At 39.3% G+C, this 15,112-nt stretch overlaps 2 protein-coding genes across 4 annotated transcripts in view; one reads left to right on the top strand and one right to left on the bottom strand.

The window, feature by feature from the left end:
* The window catches only part of RAB27B (RAB27B, member RAS oncogene family), a 52,780-nt gene extending 50,490 nt beyond the window's left edge, over nt 1–2,290 (top strand). The window contains exon 7 of the mRNA XM_074995775.1: nt 1,628–2,290. The gene's annotated coding sequence lies outside the window, so the exon portion shown is untranslated. The remainder of the gene's footprint in view (nt 1–1,627) is intronic.
* Nucleotides 2,291–2,363: 73 nt separating this feature from the next.
* Nucleotides 2,364–15,112, bottom strand: part of CCDC68 (coiled-coil domain containing 68) — a 36,645-nt gene continuing 23,896 nt past the window's right edge. For all 3 annotated transcript variants that reach the window (XM_074995772.1, XM_074995770.1, XM_074995771.1), the window contains exons 7-10: nt 13,978–14,083; nt 12,210–12,293; nt 10,051–10,127; nt 2,364–8,766 (exon numbers count right to left, since the gene is read on the bottom strand). In XM_074995772.1, the coding sequence (XP_074851873.1) occupies nt 8,700–8,766; nt 10,051–10,127; nt 12,210–12,293; nt 13,978–14,083 (334 nt within the window). In that variant the 3' untranslated portion in view covers nt 2,364–8,699. The remainder of the gene's footprint in view (nt 8,767–10,050; nt 10,128–12,209; nt 12,294–13,977; nt 14,084–15,112) is intronic.

Raw genomic sequence — 15,112 nt, 5'->3', positions numbered from 1 at the left:
GCTCCTAGGTGGAGTGATGGCCATGAGGTCTCCATGCATTGCCTCCTTCCCAGGCAGAGTGTTGGTTCTGCAGCTTTCATTTGCCAGCAGCCTGTTGCCACACTCCAAATCCCTCAGCCCTAGGCTCGAGCTCCCTCCTGCTTCCCAAATCCTTCACTCTTCAGCCCACACCAGAGCCTGCACTGGCAGCTGGAGCCCTAACCACTCCTGCACTCAAACCCTCAGTCGTGCCCATCCCTGGAGCAATCACCCCCAGCTTGGAGCACGTCTGCTACCTGAACTCCCTTCCTCAGTGCCAATCCCTTCACACACTGAACCCCTTATCACTGACCCTGTGTTTAGAAGCCACACCATTGGGTCACCCTCACCTGCACCTTGAGTCAGGGGCAGAGAGCTAGCCTGTGGGGGGTAAGTGGGGGCTGAGCATTGGACAAGGGGTGGGACAGAGGCAAGTCCTTGAAAGGGTGTGGAAGGGGGTCAGGGACAGGACAAGCTGACCAAGTCTACGTAGCCCTGGTCTTCAGTGCTGCTGCTGGCAGTGTTTATGCTGATCAGGTTTCTGGAAAATGCAGATGGATTCCCATTTGCTTACTCATGTGGCTAATTAGCATAGCATGACTGCTCAGTGTTGGCACAGGCTGCTGCCGGCAGTAAACATGCCATGTAGACGTGCCTCTGCTGGCTAACCCCCACCCCCTCTGTCGCCAGTCCCTTATCCCTGAATTCATAATTAGCATAGCCATGCGAGTAGCAAATGAGAGCTCATTTGCAATTTCCAGAAACCTGATCAACATAACACTGTCGGCAGAACTGCTGAAGACTAGGGCTGTGTAGATGTGTCTGTTGTGTGCAATTAGACAATTGACAAGTTTACTCTTGCCATGACATCATGCCAATTCAAACTTAGGTCTACATTGTAAACTGCTCTTCAGAGCACTGCACTTAAGCATAATCTTCCCTTCATAGTCACCTAGGCCTACACAGCCTCCAACCGAACTCACTTTCCTGTAGCATCATGCAGCAAGAAGTGGCTACTCTCATTTTCAAGTAATTTAGATGCACTATTTTGAATTTTCCTATTGTGTAAGTTGTGTGGTACACAGCTGGATCAAATGCTTAACCTAGCTACTATCCTAAATGCCTCACACCTAGTTACACGTGTATCCACAAGTACTTAATATTAGTATAAACTTTCTGCTGCTGCTAACTTTTGTTTAAACTTAATTCACACAAGGATTCCTGTGTCCTGCTAAATTTGTTTTTTCATTACAAATGTGTTCCTCCCTTCCAAAATTCCCTTCATTTAATGCCCATTTTGCAGCCTGCTTCTAGGCAGGGCTCATTTCTGAGTTGGTATTTACACATGGTGCTATGCATGGGCCAAACCCGAGTATGGTCGTTTCTTAAGTAGTGATGTGCAGCGCCCAAGATGACGATACTGCCACACCTATGTAATTCTGATTGTTCAAGGACTTTATTGCTGGGTTTAATGTGGTGTTTCTGTTGGTTGTAGGTTTTTTTTTTTTGGTGTGTGTGTGTGTGTGTGTGTGTGTGTGTGTGTGTGTGTTTAAATCAAATATGTCTTCAGTTCGTATTCTCTCTCTCTCCCTCTCTCTCTCTCTTATAGCCTTCAGCCTTTTGTATAACTCAGAGGTCCTCAGATTTCTGACTTTCATCTGTCATCTTGTTCATCGTCAGTAGGTCAAAAAGTTAATGGAGCATGCTGGTAGGGTCAGAAATTACATTTTTTAACTCCAGGTAAATCAGGAAGAAATAAAAGGTTACTACAAGTATTTTGTCCTTTTAATCTCAAGCATGAATGTAAAATTGTGATTATTTAATGCACTAAGCAAGCACAGTGTTATATGAAGATTTATTTTTAGAATGATCAAAATAAATGTATTTATTATAGGAAAAATGAAGATTTTTTTATAACAATTTTCACCCCAACCTTCAGCTCCATCTGTTTGAGGTGGAACAGAGGGTAGGACATACCAGTGCAGACAAGTAAATACCTGTGTCATTGTTTTAAGCTTCTGAAAAAGGTGTGCTCTGCTGCATGTAGAGTGCCATCTTCAGAGCTTGCCAAAAATCCATGTGGGAAATAATTTAGACCAGCTTTTTCTTCCCATCCATGCTCTAAAGCTGAAAGTCCTCTTAGCCAAGGATATTCTTTTTAATTCTCCATTTCCACATCCTTTTGTTTGTTCTAAATTAGTCCTATTCTCTACTGCTTGCCTGAATTTTAAGAGCAACAAGAAGTCTTGGGGCACCTTATAAGCTAACAGATATTTTGGAGCCTAAGCGTTCGTGGGCAAAGACCCACTTCATCTGATGAAGCAGGCCTTTGCCCACAACGCTTAGGCTCCAAAATATCTGTTAGCCTTTAAGGTGCCCCAAGACTACTTCTTGTTCTTGAAGCTACAGACTAACGTGGCTACCTCTCTGATACTGAATTTTAAGGGCGTTCCAACTGTATCTGTGGGAAAACATAGGAAGGCTGACGTGGTAGCACATTCTTCCAAAATTTGATAGCAGATTTGGGAAATTTGTTTCTGCCGTGTATTTACACTAGCCATGTTTGTCACTATCATGATGTCTTAGCACTTCCGGGACCAAAAGCTTCTTAAATCCTTCCCTGTTACCTATGAAATCTGCATGGTCAAAGGCATCCGTTATAGGTGACATTATCTTGAGTAGCAGAGCCTAAATGTGGACTAGTGCACCACTTAAATCTCAGAGTTGAAGGGTACACATCTTGCAGACATTTAGTGATATCTTCATGAGGGTTGAGTCTGTCTCTACAGTTACTCCAGCGCTGAAACTCGGTAAACAGTTCTAAAATATGCCAAAGTGCTGTGCTTTGAATCAGGAGCTGGAGCACCTTTGATCTGTAGGTATTTTACTCTGGTAGTTGGATTTCTCACCATAAAACAACCCTTAAAAATCAGCTTTGTAGACAAGAACCTTTTTGTAAGCAAAGTGAACAAGTTTGGGGGGAAAGGCTAAACGTATTTTTATTAACTTGCCTCAAAGATTAGTTGCAGCTTTAAGCATATGATTTTCTTCTTCACCCACCTCTGATATCTAGGTAAGGAGTATAGTCAGCCACCTGTTTGCGTGGAAGCAGCACCACCCCTCCTGATCTCTTTTTAGGGTTTAACTCTTACTCCAAGTTGATAGCAAAAACAGTTTGAATCTCAAATAGTCTTCTGTGGTTTTTGTACTTTACATCATTAAGCCTAATATTAGTCTCCCCCTTCTATCTATACAATGCATGCATTTGTTTAACCTTCTGTACTAAATTCCTGGTTCTAATTGTGTTCTTCACTTGAAAAAAATTAGAATGCAAAACTAACAATACCTTTTAACCTTCACAGGGTGAAGAATTTTCTGTCACTTTATATAAGCCCTAAATGCTATCTTCCTTTGAGTACAAGTTCTCTGTTTTGCTTTTGTGTGTAAAAAGATAGTATTTTTGTCTGAAAATACATTGGGTCTCCCAGGATGTACTTGGGTTCATAACCATCTAAAGTCTCCTAAATAAATCTTGCCTACATAAATATAAACTTCTTTGTGTATGGCCCTGCAGCCGCCTAAGACAAGAAAGCTTTAAATAAAGGCCATCTCTTTAAGAGACGTGAAAAGGAATGCAGATACTCCCTTTTACTTCTAGTTCACTGTTTCCCAAAGTGTGTTGCATGTATCACCAGTGGTATGTGAAAGGGTTTCAAGGAGTACAAGGCAGAAAATTACTAAAAATCTGGAGAGACAGTAGGATGGCATTGACAGAGGGCGTACGTCAATAAGGCTGAAGTCCCAAAAGGGGAACATGAATGTTTTAAATTTGGGAAACATGGATCTAGTGGGTCAAAGATGCCTCTTCCACTGTTCTTTGTTTTCACGGCCATATAGGTGAGAGTGTTGTTGGATATGGTGTACCCAAACTCTACAATTAATTCAGTTGTTTTGTAGCATGTTGTTGAGCAGCTGCCATTTGCTAATTTTGTAGAATGTTGCCTTAGAAATGTTATCTAAAAGCTAAATCTTAGTTAAAACATTGAATATGTAAAGGATTATCAAGCAGTTATTTACCCTTTCACATAGCACTGCCCATCTGTCTACTTTAGTAAAAGATACATATAAGAGCTTGACTGAAAGTGGAAAGTTCATCTGCTAAATTAATACATACTGTAAGGCTTGCAAATAGATTCCTTAATTAGCACCCAGTCTCTAGAGACATTAAGCCAAATGTTCTGCTAGAACTAGATTTCTGATATTAATCAGATAGCTATGAACTAAGTTTTAAGGCACTTTACAATTTTGCTTTCTTTAATAGAGCCACTTGTTTAAGTGGGGCATAATTGAAGGATCTGGTAATAGGAAACTGGAATTAGCAACTGCTACTTTAGTACAGGAACTAAACATTCTGATTTTCCTCAAACCACCTTTTTACACTGGTATAATTCCAAAGATGTCCATGTGAATCAAATAAGACCATGCATTGCAGTATCTTTTGGGGGTTAGTTTCTAGAGGAAACTCAGGTTTCATAGCTGATTGCCTGTCATCAATAGTCTGTAAGCCATCTGCTCTACACATCCCCCTTCATGCAGATAATTTTTGGACAGGACATAGGCAGTCAGCTGAGAGCCATCCCTCTGGATACTGGACAGATCTATTTTTAGCCCTCCCTTTTTCCCCACCCCCAACTTAGTTCTATATTCTCTAATTCAGGGAAATAACTTTCACTGTGTGCTTCTTCACATGGTAGTTTAAAAATGGATAACATTCTCCAAAAAACATACCTGAAGGGTTTAAGCCTCATTGCTCAATAGGGCTTTTAATGTACATACTGTATTACTGAGAACAATTACTGTACCTTTATTTATGGATGCAATGTTTGATTTTTGTTAAGGGTAACCAGCTGACAAATGCAAATGATGTTTTACTGTTACTGTTAAAAATTACCTTAAGCATGTTCTGTTTGTCTTTGCAACAGATCTCTAAGCATTATCCCTAGTGATATGGATGTGATTTTAAACTCATAATATTTTTATTATATAGCCCAAGTGATGGTGCTTGCATATTGCTTATTTTTGTTGTACTGACTACTGGTGGCTTCAAACTACATTGTCAAATGATTTTCTGGTGTCTGGGTTTGTATGATATGGTCAAGGAATGTAATCCTGTGATTCAGTTTCTGCACTGTTTTCAAAATAAAAATGCATTTTTAATCTATTGTATTGGCTCTTGGGGAGCGGGGGGGAGGGGAAAAAAGCTCCTTTATGAATGAAATGCCCTAACTGTCTAGTGTTTTGCTACAGAACAATTGCAAGTTTAGAATGACTGACCAAGCAGAGAGAGGAACACTTCAGGTTTTTTATAGGCTGTTTCAATGTAGCTGATCCTCAGTTGGCTTTAATATTTGGACCAGATCAAGTTTCTCTAAATTAGTTTGTGGTAGGGACCCTACAGAACCTGGCCCGTGTTGAAACAGAGCACTGTGCCATTACAATATGCCTAATAATAGTACACCATGTTCTACCTCTGTATAAAGGATTGATCAAGTTCCCAGCTTTCTTCCTGACCAGTTTTTTGCAAGAAACAAACTTGAGCACTGTTGACCTGGATGCATGGCTGGCCACCCAAGAAACTGTGAAGTGATGCCCAGCTGATGAACAGAGAGCCCACATCCAGCAGCATATGTTCTTATGGGGGGTGCACATGCCTCTGCACACGCATTTTATTCCATACATGCATGTGGGGCGGGGGAAGGAACATTGCTGGAGTGGACTAGCACTTTGCTAAATGACATAAGGAGTCAAAGGCTGAGTCCACCGCTGAGATGGAAACTAGTTCAGAATTTGTCCCAGCACTTACAGGGCATAGCATCCCCTACCTGTCTGACTTAAGCCTTGTTAGGTACATTTTTCAGTAACAGGGTTATATTTTGACTGAGGAGATCACACATTCACCACTCAGAAGCAAGGGAGAGGGATTTGGTGCAACTGACTCCTACCTACTTGATACACATTTGAGTACAGCACTTGTGATGTGTCTTTCAAGGTTAGCATTCATGCAAGAGAACCAAGCTTTTTTTTTTTTTTTTTCTATCTAAGCTTGTTCAAATGTTTAATCAGTCTTAGCACTGCAAGACACTGACTTAACTGCTAGACTCGCTGGAAGGTGAATGACATTTGTACCTTAATGGCAAGCAATACTAGAGTTACAAGCTTCATGAAGGCAAATCTATTGCCTCATGCAGAACCAAGAGGGATAGTTCACTATCCATTTAAAGTTTTGAGTCTGTGGTAATTTCCTATACATTTGTGTACTGCATCCAGGCTGGATGAAACTGAATCATTTCTCTAGACAGATGAGTAAAGGGAATTGTTTTTTCCAGAAGGGATTATGGGGCATTCCACTCAAATAACTACATAGAGTATTTTTCCCTCTAGTAGTTCATGAGCAGCTTATACAGAACACTAGAAACACTGAAATAAGGAGCTTGTACTGAACAACTTATTTTCTCTGTTATAGGATGTAGCTCAAATAGAAAAACAAATAGTTTATAGGCTACTTCTACAAGTGCTGCTGAGCAGTCACAGCCCTGCCTTCCACAAGGAAGGGTAATCTATTGAGCTTTGCAATAAGCTTTACCTTTGAAAGGATGTTTCATTAGGTATCTAGTTTGGGAAATGAGCCTGTCAGCATCTTGGAACTAAATGTTGAAAGTGACATTGCAGCAGCATCCTGTATTCCTGAGGGCTTGTCCACACTTCAGATTATGTTTACATTTGTTTCTCAGAGTTGGACTGAACTACCCATGAGCAACAGAACAGCAGGTGTGGACTGCACTGTGACAGTAGAAGAGCTCCTCCTGTCACCCTAGCTACAACCTTATGCCCCTAGGGGAAATACCACTGTAGCAGTTGCAGCTCTCAATTTGCTCACCTCTCAAACTACAATTGTCTAGTCAAATAGCTTAGAATGGAGACAGTCAACTACCCAGTAAGCCTGACTAGCAGCAACTTACCTTGTATCTGCTGCTCATTTGTATCCTGTTTGTAATCCAACTCTTCACCTCCTCTGATGAGATTCTTGTAACCTACAGCTGGATGGAATAACCCCTAATGATCACAGCTTGGCATATTTGGCTTAAATATCAGAAAGCCAGTTTCTTGCAGAAGTGCTAGCTTTCCTATCAGCTTAACCAAGGGCCAAAAACAGTGGAGGCATAAAAGTTGGTCTCTACCCTGCTTTTTGCTGCTCTAGCCCCATGATTTACATTGCTAGTGCTGCAGACATTTAGTAAGTCAGTACAATTTAGTTGTTTACTCACTACTGGCACTGATTGCACAGCAGTGATATTTCAGTGTCCCCTTCATTTCCACATGTGAGTTTGTAATAATTTTCTTTAAGTTTGGATCCTGCAGCCAGTACTAATAAAAGCAACTTCCATGTGAAAATAAACAAAGTGAACAGCAGCTGTCGAGTCAGGGTTGTTAACTACTCAGTAGTACTTCCACTTACAACAGTCTGACTAGGTGTGAGGGAACAGACAAGTGCATGCATCACAGAATCTAGGTTAGTAGTTTGAATCTAGTTAGCTTAGCCCTGGATTCTGGTCACTGACAGTTAATAGAGCCAATATGAAAGTAGCTCAGTCTAGGACCTACAGTAGAACTATCTATTCCCTCACAAATAACAGCCAGGGAGACTGTCTCATGAGTGAAAGGATACAGAAACAACTGCTCTCTTTACAGGTGGCAGCAGTAACTTACTTAAGAATTATTGGCAGGCTCTGGAAAGAAAGTTTACCTCGGAAAAGCCTTAAAATAAAAAGGGCTGGACTACAATATTCTGACTTAAGTTAGGGGCCATTTTAAGATATATAGGGTTACTACAAAAGTGTTAGATAATTTCTGTTCCAGCTTCCAAAACTTATGACATTGAAGTGCCATAGAAGATAAGCTTTTGCTTTTCCTTTTCCTAAAACTGTTTAAAGCACTAATTAGTCTTTTCCCAAAGTCTGGGAATGCTGCAATCAACATGCATAGCATAGTTTTGCAACCATTGGAAGAAGCTGTCTAATGTTTGTATAAAAAACAATATAACCTCTATTGTATTCTGACAGCTACAAACCCCCCCCATTAACACACCATCTATAAATTTTAAAAAAGTCAAATTAACATGGAATGCTTGAAAAGATTATGTATGCCTTTACAATTAATGTATCAATTTTTAAAAGTTCTTAGTTATATTAAAAGTGTTACAACTTGATAAACTTCAGTCTTTTTTGCATATAATTATGAACATTTTAGCTTGAGTATGCTCTATTTGATGTATCTCACAGCCCACTAAACGCTGGTTGGAGGTGGACCCTTCCGTATGAAAGAAGCTGGTACAATGGTGTGCATGTCACCATCAGCAATCTTCATGTGATGCTGCTGTCTTTTGGCTATACTTTAAAGAAAATAGTGTCTTTTCAGTTCTTGGCTTAAATCCAAATTTGTTTAATCATGTAATGAATCCTCTTCCATCCAAGTGCCATTCCTGGGGGGGCTATGCTTGCCAAGTGTTCAAGTTGCTGTGTTATAACAAAAGATACATAAAAGGACTAAATGGAGGGTTGCTAGCAGAGAGAGACAGAGTTTCTTATGAGGAAGCTGGAAACAGACACCATGGATGAACTCATCTAGCCATTTTGCTTCCGTAGCCTAGCTAGCAACACATAGGGGGACACCGCGTCAGTCCCAGAAGAACTGAAAAAAGAGCAGACAGACAACAATTACTCAGAATATGAAGCATGCCAATACAAAACAAACTTAGTATAGGCCACTAGATATGTCCACTGTACTCAGGTATTGGTGTAAAAGATACTCTCTATTCACCTCCACACATTTCCTGCCCCTTACAGCCTCTCATCACAGAGCTGTATCATGGTTGCCTTCCCTCTGTAGCACAGGTTGAACCTCTCTAGTCCGGCACACACTTCTCACCCAGCAACATCTGTAATCTGGTACAATTTTAGTTAGCTGGGTGACCATTTATGGACATGGCCAAGTTTCTCATGGTCCTGGCTGTCACTGTTCTGTGATGTTATTTAGCTCTAATTTATACCTAAATGTCTTCTAAAAGAGCAGGAACTAAGTGTTGGTAATGCTGCTAGACAATATTGACGTCCAGTGGTTCAGCGAATTCTCTGATTCAGGCACTGGTAAGGTCCTAAGGCTGCCAAACTGGAAAGGTTCAACCTTTAATCATTTTCTTGCCTCTCCAGAGTCCATCAATACTGGTCTGGAGTGAACAGTTCACTTCCTCTGATGCAGTTAAGGTTGATCTCACTCAAGACCTGAGAGTTTTCTGAAAGAGTTTTCGTGTCTTTTTTTTTTTTTAGAATGTGTAATTTTCTCTCCCATGTAATTACACACATCATTAAAGTGGAATTAATGGAGATGGCATTCCTCTTTGGCAAGATGTTTTACAGTTGCAACTGCAAGACTTCAATCCCAGTCTGATTCTAACCATGGTATTCAGCATCTTCTTTAACCATTATTAAAAATTAGTTTTCATACTCAGTGTTCATCTGACTTCATTTTGTGTAGATCTTAACTACTTGGTGTAATTATCATTTTGACTGCACAAGCGCTTCAGTAAATAGGGCAAACATCACAGGCTCCCATTTCCAAGTCAGAATGCACCATAAGACAGACAAAATGATGCACCACTGATGAAATTATTTCCCAGCTGGACAATTAAGATCCCTGTTACACAGAATGTCAGTTACTTCTCTCGCATGGAGGCTTTTGTTTTCCTTCTTTACAAAGGAATTACAGCAGAAAACTTATGACTATTTCCAAAAAGCCCAAATTAGAATTACAGTTTGGAATAAATTTGATATAAACATACTAACAGCACCTATTAATCATTTGACACATTTTTATGAGTAACAATATTTGGAGACAGTGTAGGAAGAAAGTTCTTGGATACATGCGAATAACTTCAGAAGATCTTACATTGCTGAATACCCCTCTGAGTCTACTTACATAGTTGAGACACCTTTTGAAACTTTTGTCTTGGGTTGGCCAGACCAGAATTCCACCTTACATTTAAGTTCTTTATTCTGTAATTGAAACATTAAAATTAATTGCATTTCCACCAACATATCACATTAAGGTTCAGAGCTCAGCTGGAATAATCAACAACACAGCTGCACTGAAGCCTGTCCTCTTAATATATTGCTAACTCCAGTAGTATATAGCTACTCCAGTCACATAATCTTAAGGGCTTTGCCCTTAGGTACACCCACAAGGTCAATACAGCTTACAGGTACTGAGGGATACCATGCAGTCCCTTTTGAAAATCTTGCATGCTGGCCAATCCGCACAACATGAAGAAATGCCAAGTTCCTGTGCCCAGGATTATTGTCACTGTTTGGCTTTTGCTCTGTTGGTAAGAAAATCCTGCACAGCTCTTTTGACTTGCAGGAGTATTTTTGTTAGTTGAAAAGTAGTTTTGATCATTGAAAATCCATTTTTTGAATAGAGAGAGAAGAGGTTTGACTAACTCATGTTTATATGTTTAGATATTTTTCCATCAAAAACAAACACCCACAAAATATTCGGAGTTGGCTGCAGTGCCTCATACTCCCATTTTCCTTGATGGCCTGGACACTTCAGAAAGACAACAACATCTCACATGATGCACTAGTCTCCTCTTCTGGTCTGTCTGAAAAATGACAGTAATGAAGCTTTGATCTGTCTTGTTTATTTAAACTGAAATCCTTGGGGGCAGGGATAGCCTTACATGCAGTTCCTGGATGAGATACTGTAACACTAATTAGTTGATACAAGTCACTTTGAAAATATACATTCCTAAATAGAGAGTTATAATTATCACATGTATTATATAATACCTGTATTTTACATAATCCCTCCCATACTAGAATTTGAATCAATTTACTGGGTCTTCTAGGACAGAAATTAAAATTCTGAATAGCAGAAATACATTTATTGTGTTCTGTGATCAATGTAATAAAGTAACTTTCAGGATTATAGGCAAGTGTTTACAATGGGCTGTCAGGAACTATACTGCTGCAGTGCTTCATTACACAAGCTTCTTACAAACTGTAAACTGTTGCCAAAACTACATGAAAAACAAACAAATATTGCTACTGATGACTATGTGGAACTGACAAGAGACTAGTTTCTATGCAATGCTGAAAATAAGAGGTAATTATCTGAAAAGAATACACAGTTCTTCACTGTAGCCTAATGCTTTCTAAACTACCAAGATATACTATTTTCTCAGACGCTGAATGTGAGTAAGACACATTAGAAAGTCCTAACACAAGATGTTTTGAGACTATTTTACAGGTCCTAGGCTGAAAAAATATACACAGTTGCTTCACTTTATTTGTGTGTGAAGTTTGCCATGTAGATAAGCGTTTGCAAGATCAGGGCCTACATTATATCCTCACCGCCAAAATTCTCATCCAGGCATTCATTTCATATCTGCATTACTGTAAACTCCTTCTCTCTAGCCATCCCAAAACACACACATTGATTCCCTCTAGTCCCTATAAAATGCAAAACCCACTTCCATCCTGTGGCCTACAAGAAATTAAAATCAGGCAGAAGGCTGACTAGGGAAAGCAGATAAATAAAAAAGTGATTATCCTATCATCGCTCATCTTTATATCCTTACACATTGACTGCATTCTCAGGTTGAGCTCTTTTGGGTAGGCCCAGTGTCTTAACACATATTTGAAAAATGCCTGACAGCTAGCAGGTTTTACCATAGTGCAAAAATAATGGTTAAATAGACATTACCAGTTTTGACTATCTTCCCTCCACACTCACCAGTCCTGTATGTTAACTAGAAATATTTCTAGAGATGTAAAAGGTGAGAATTCACAGAACACTCTAGTTTTGATCACACTTACCATTGCACCTCACTAGAAATAGAGTTTATCTTTGCTGAGTGCTTTTGAAAAAAAATCTCACCTGCGCCATACCAACCATTAGAACTTCTCTGTTCTTCGAAAAATACTTCATCTTATTATACCATACTGTTGGCTGAAGATGATTATATAAAATTTCTCCTACTTGGGCAAGGGGGGAAAAAAGACTCAAAAACTTGCAGATTTTAAATAGTTTGGGACTCACAATTGTAGAGTTTATAATCATACTATCTTTTCTTTTACCTGAGCTTCAAGCATATTTATCTTTTCTTTCATATTCTTAATTTTTTTTTCTTGGTTTTCTAATTCATTGTTCAGTTCTTCAATCTAAGTGTCAGAAAGTAAAAGTTAGCAATGGTTTTTCAGTCTTGTAATATATTAGATACATTTTCAATAGAGGGGAAATCAAGAAAGTAAATAGGAGTCTAAAGTCTACATGATAAAGAAAATGCTCTAGAGCAGAGGTCAGCAACCCCTGGCGTAGGTGCCCAAAAGTGGCACATAAGCTGCTTTTCACTAGCACAAGCTCAGCCTTGTCCCTTCTTCCCCATGCAGTCAGGAGCATGCATGGGGAAGAAGCCATGCTTGTTCAAAGCCATGCTGCCTGTGGATTAACAAAGTACCAGCTAATGCTACAAATCACCACCTAAACAGTACAGCTCTGCATCTTTATTTATTTATTAATGAAGCTGTCTTAAGTAGGACTATTAGTGACTTTAAAAAGTATCACTGGCACTCAAAAGGTACATAGAGGTCAAAAGGTCAAATTTCAGCACTTCACCTTGGAAAAGTTGCAGACCCCTGCTCTATGGAAAGTATGATGATGACATGACTGATTGGCTGACAAACAAATGAAACAGATCGCGAAGTCACACTTTCATTTAGGGTAACATGATTGCCTTTTTTATTATTAAGCACACATCTGTTCCCTGCAAGCAGCTTTCTTAGCTTAAACTAGTGGAGGCTGGTGAGAGAAGTTTGCATCCTATGAGGATTCGCAAAATGTGAATTAAATTTTGCGGTTTGTTTCGCTAAGCACAAATTAATTCTCTTCATGACATTAGCTCATAGCGGTACCTTCTTTAAAAGTAACAGAGAGAAAGCTGTACTAGTCTATCTACTATCAAAACAAAAAAGCAGTCAAGTAGCACTTTAAAGACTAATAAAATAATTAGATGAGCTTTCGTGGGGCAGACCCACTTCTTCAGACCATAGCCATAAAAGGAATTTCAAGTAATAAATATTAAATGGCTTTACATTTTGTTCCCCATTTTTCTGGGACCAAATCACTTTTGCTTCACTTTTTGCATTTATTTGGACAACACCAGGCAAGCAGGATTTTTGCATCTAGTGAGATACAGCCTATAGATTTCTAGGCACCTGTTTATATTGACTGTCTTACACAGTACCTATAAACTGCAACAGTAAATCATTATTAGAGACTCAATGTTCCCACATAAAAAAGCAATTAATTTTGGCAACAATGCACAAGAGCTTCACTACACTTGTATTCATTGCTGCCTCAGCAGCAGCTATGAACTAAACATTATTTCAGAAGCTACATTAAGCTTTGTCTGAGTATCCATGGCCTGCCACACCCCACATTTCAGGGATATTCCTAATGTACCTTAAATTGTTTGGGGACTCAGTGTTTGCTATGGTATGGGGCTGTTCTCCTGTGCACCTTGGGCAGTTACCTCAACACTTCCATTACATTTGCAGGAAACAAAAACCTGTCTGCCTTCCCAGAAACGTTTTATTTTAATCACTGTCACTCTGGAGGGGAGGGTTGGGGGGAGGCTGAGGAGGGAAGAATCCCTCATCTGACTTTTTTAAATGCCACTTTCTTTTGACTTTTATATAAAATGTTACATAATACCAATTTCTAACTGTTTTTGCATGTGCTGAGATGGAGATCACATCAATAATAAACTTTACAAAGTGAAGTAAGCACTAAAACAAGTCACTAGTGCTTGTTCCCCAAACATTAAATGTGTTTGGTTAATCTGACCTCTTGTATCACACTGCGTAGACTTTGATGCTGAATCTGGATCATGTGCTGCAAGTGAGAAATCTGCTCTTGTAAAGTGGAAATCTCCATTTCAAGATCAAGGCAGCTGGAAATAAAATTACCAGTAACTTCATGAGTTGATATTGAGGGTATATATTATTTCTAAAGGACCTAATGAATAGCCTGATATAGGCTTTCTGAACCAAAACTAAGACAAATTAGCTATCCAAGCACTAACTTTTTTGGTTTAGCCAAAGTTGTATTTATATATGAATTATAAATATAGGTATTAAGATTTATTTAATGACCTGATCAAGTAATTTACAAACCACACAGGATTCCAACTCATTGTGTCAGCCTTGACTCAGATCAGCTGTATGTGAACTAATTCAATTCATGGGTAATAAGCATAGTCTGATATAAAAAGGAACAACAGAAATTTATTTCTTACATTAGTTGTAACAACTTATATTTAATATAGGAAAAACAGTAATGGTGCACTACCTAGCAACGTGGGTACAACTACAGAGCTCTTGGCAGTAAGCCTCCCATCCTGGGTTCAGAGATTTGGCCATGTGCTCACTACATCAATGTTTTGAAATTGCAGCTAGGGCTGGAAACTTAGGGAGAGAAGTGGGCATCAGAGGAAATTGAACTGCATAAAAGATGGAAATTATTAAAATATATTGTTTGGGAGGGACCCCAAAAGCCATTAAGATATTGATTCTGGTTAACAGGGCAGGGGATAGAATGGTTTCCTCTCTGCAGGCCAATCTGTAATTCATTTTTACGCAGAATTCCTATTAATTGAACCAAGAGTTTTCCCTGAGAAAGGAGAACAAGATCTGATTGCTTGTCTTAACATTTGAGTAGCCAAGAATGGATTACTTACTCTCTAAACCTGCATCTGGAATCCTTACTGATAACGTTACAGGAAAATTTATATTCTTCTTTAAAATATAAAAGTTACATCTACACTAGCCCAAATCTTTGAAATGGCCATGCAAATGGCCATTTTGAAGATTACTAATGAGACACTGAAATACATATTCAGCACCTTATTAGCATGCCGCCGGCCACAGCACTTCAAAATTGCCGCAGCTCACCACTGCGTGGCTCGTCCAGATGGGGTGCC

This window comes from Carettochelys insculpta, chromosome 5 (genome assembly GCF_033958435.1).
Source record: "Carettochelys insculpta isolate YL-2023 chromosome 5, ASM3395843v1, whole genome shotgun sequence".
NCBI classification, from domain to species: Eukaryota; Metazoa; Chordata; order Testudines; family Carettochelyidae; genus Carettochelys; species Carettochelys insculpta.
The sequence above is the reverse complement of the archived record's forward strand: the minus strand, read 5'-3'. Positions and strand labels throughout refer to the sequence as shown.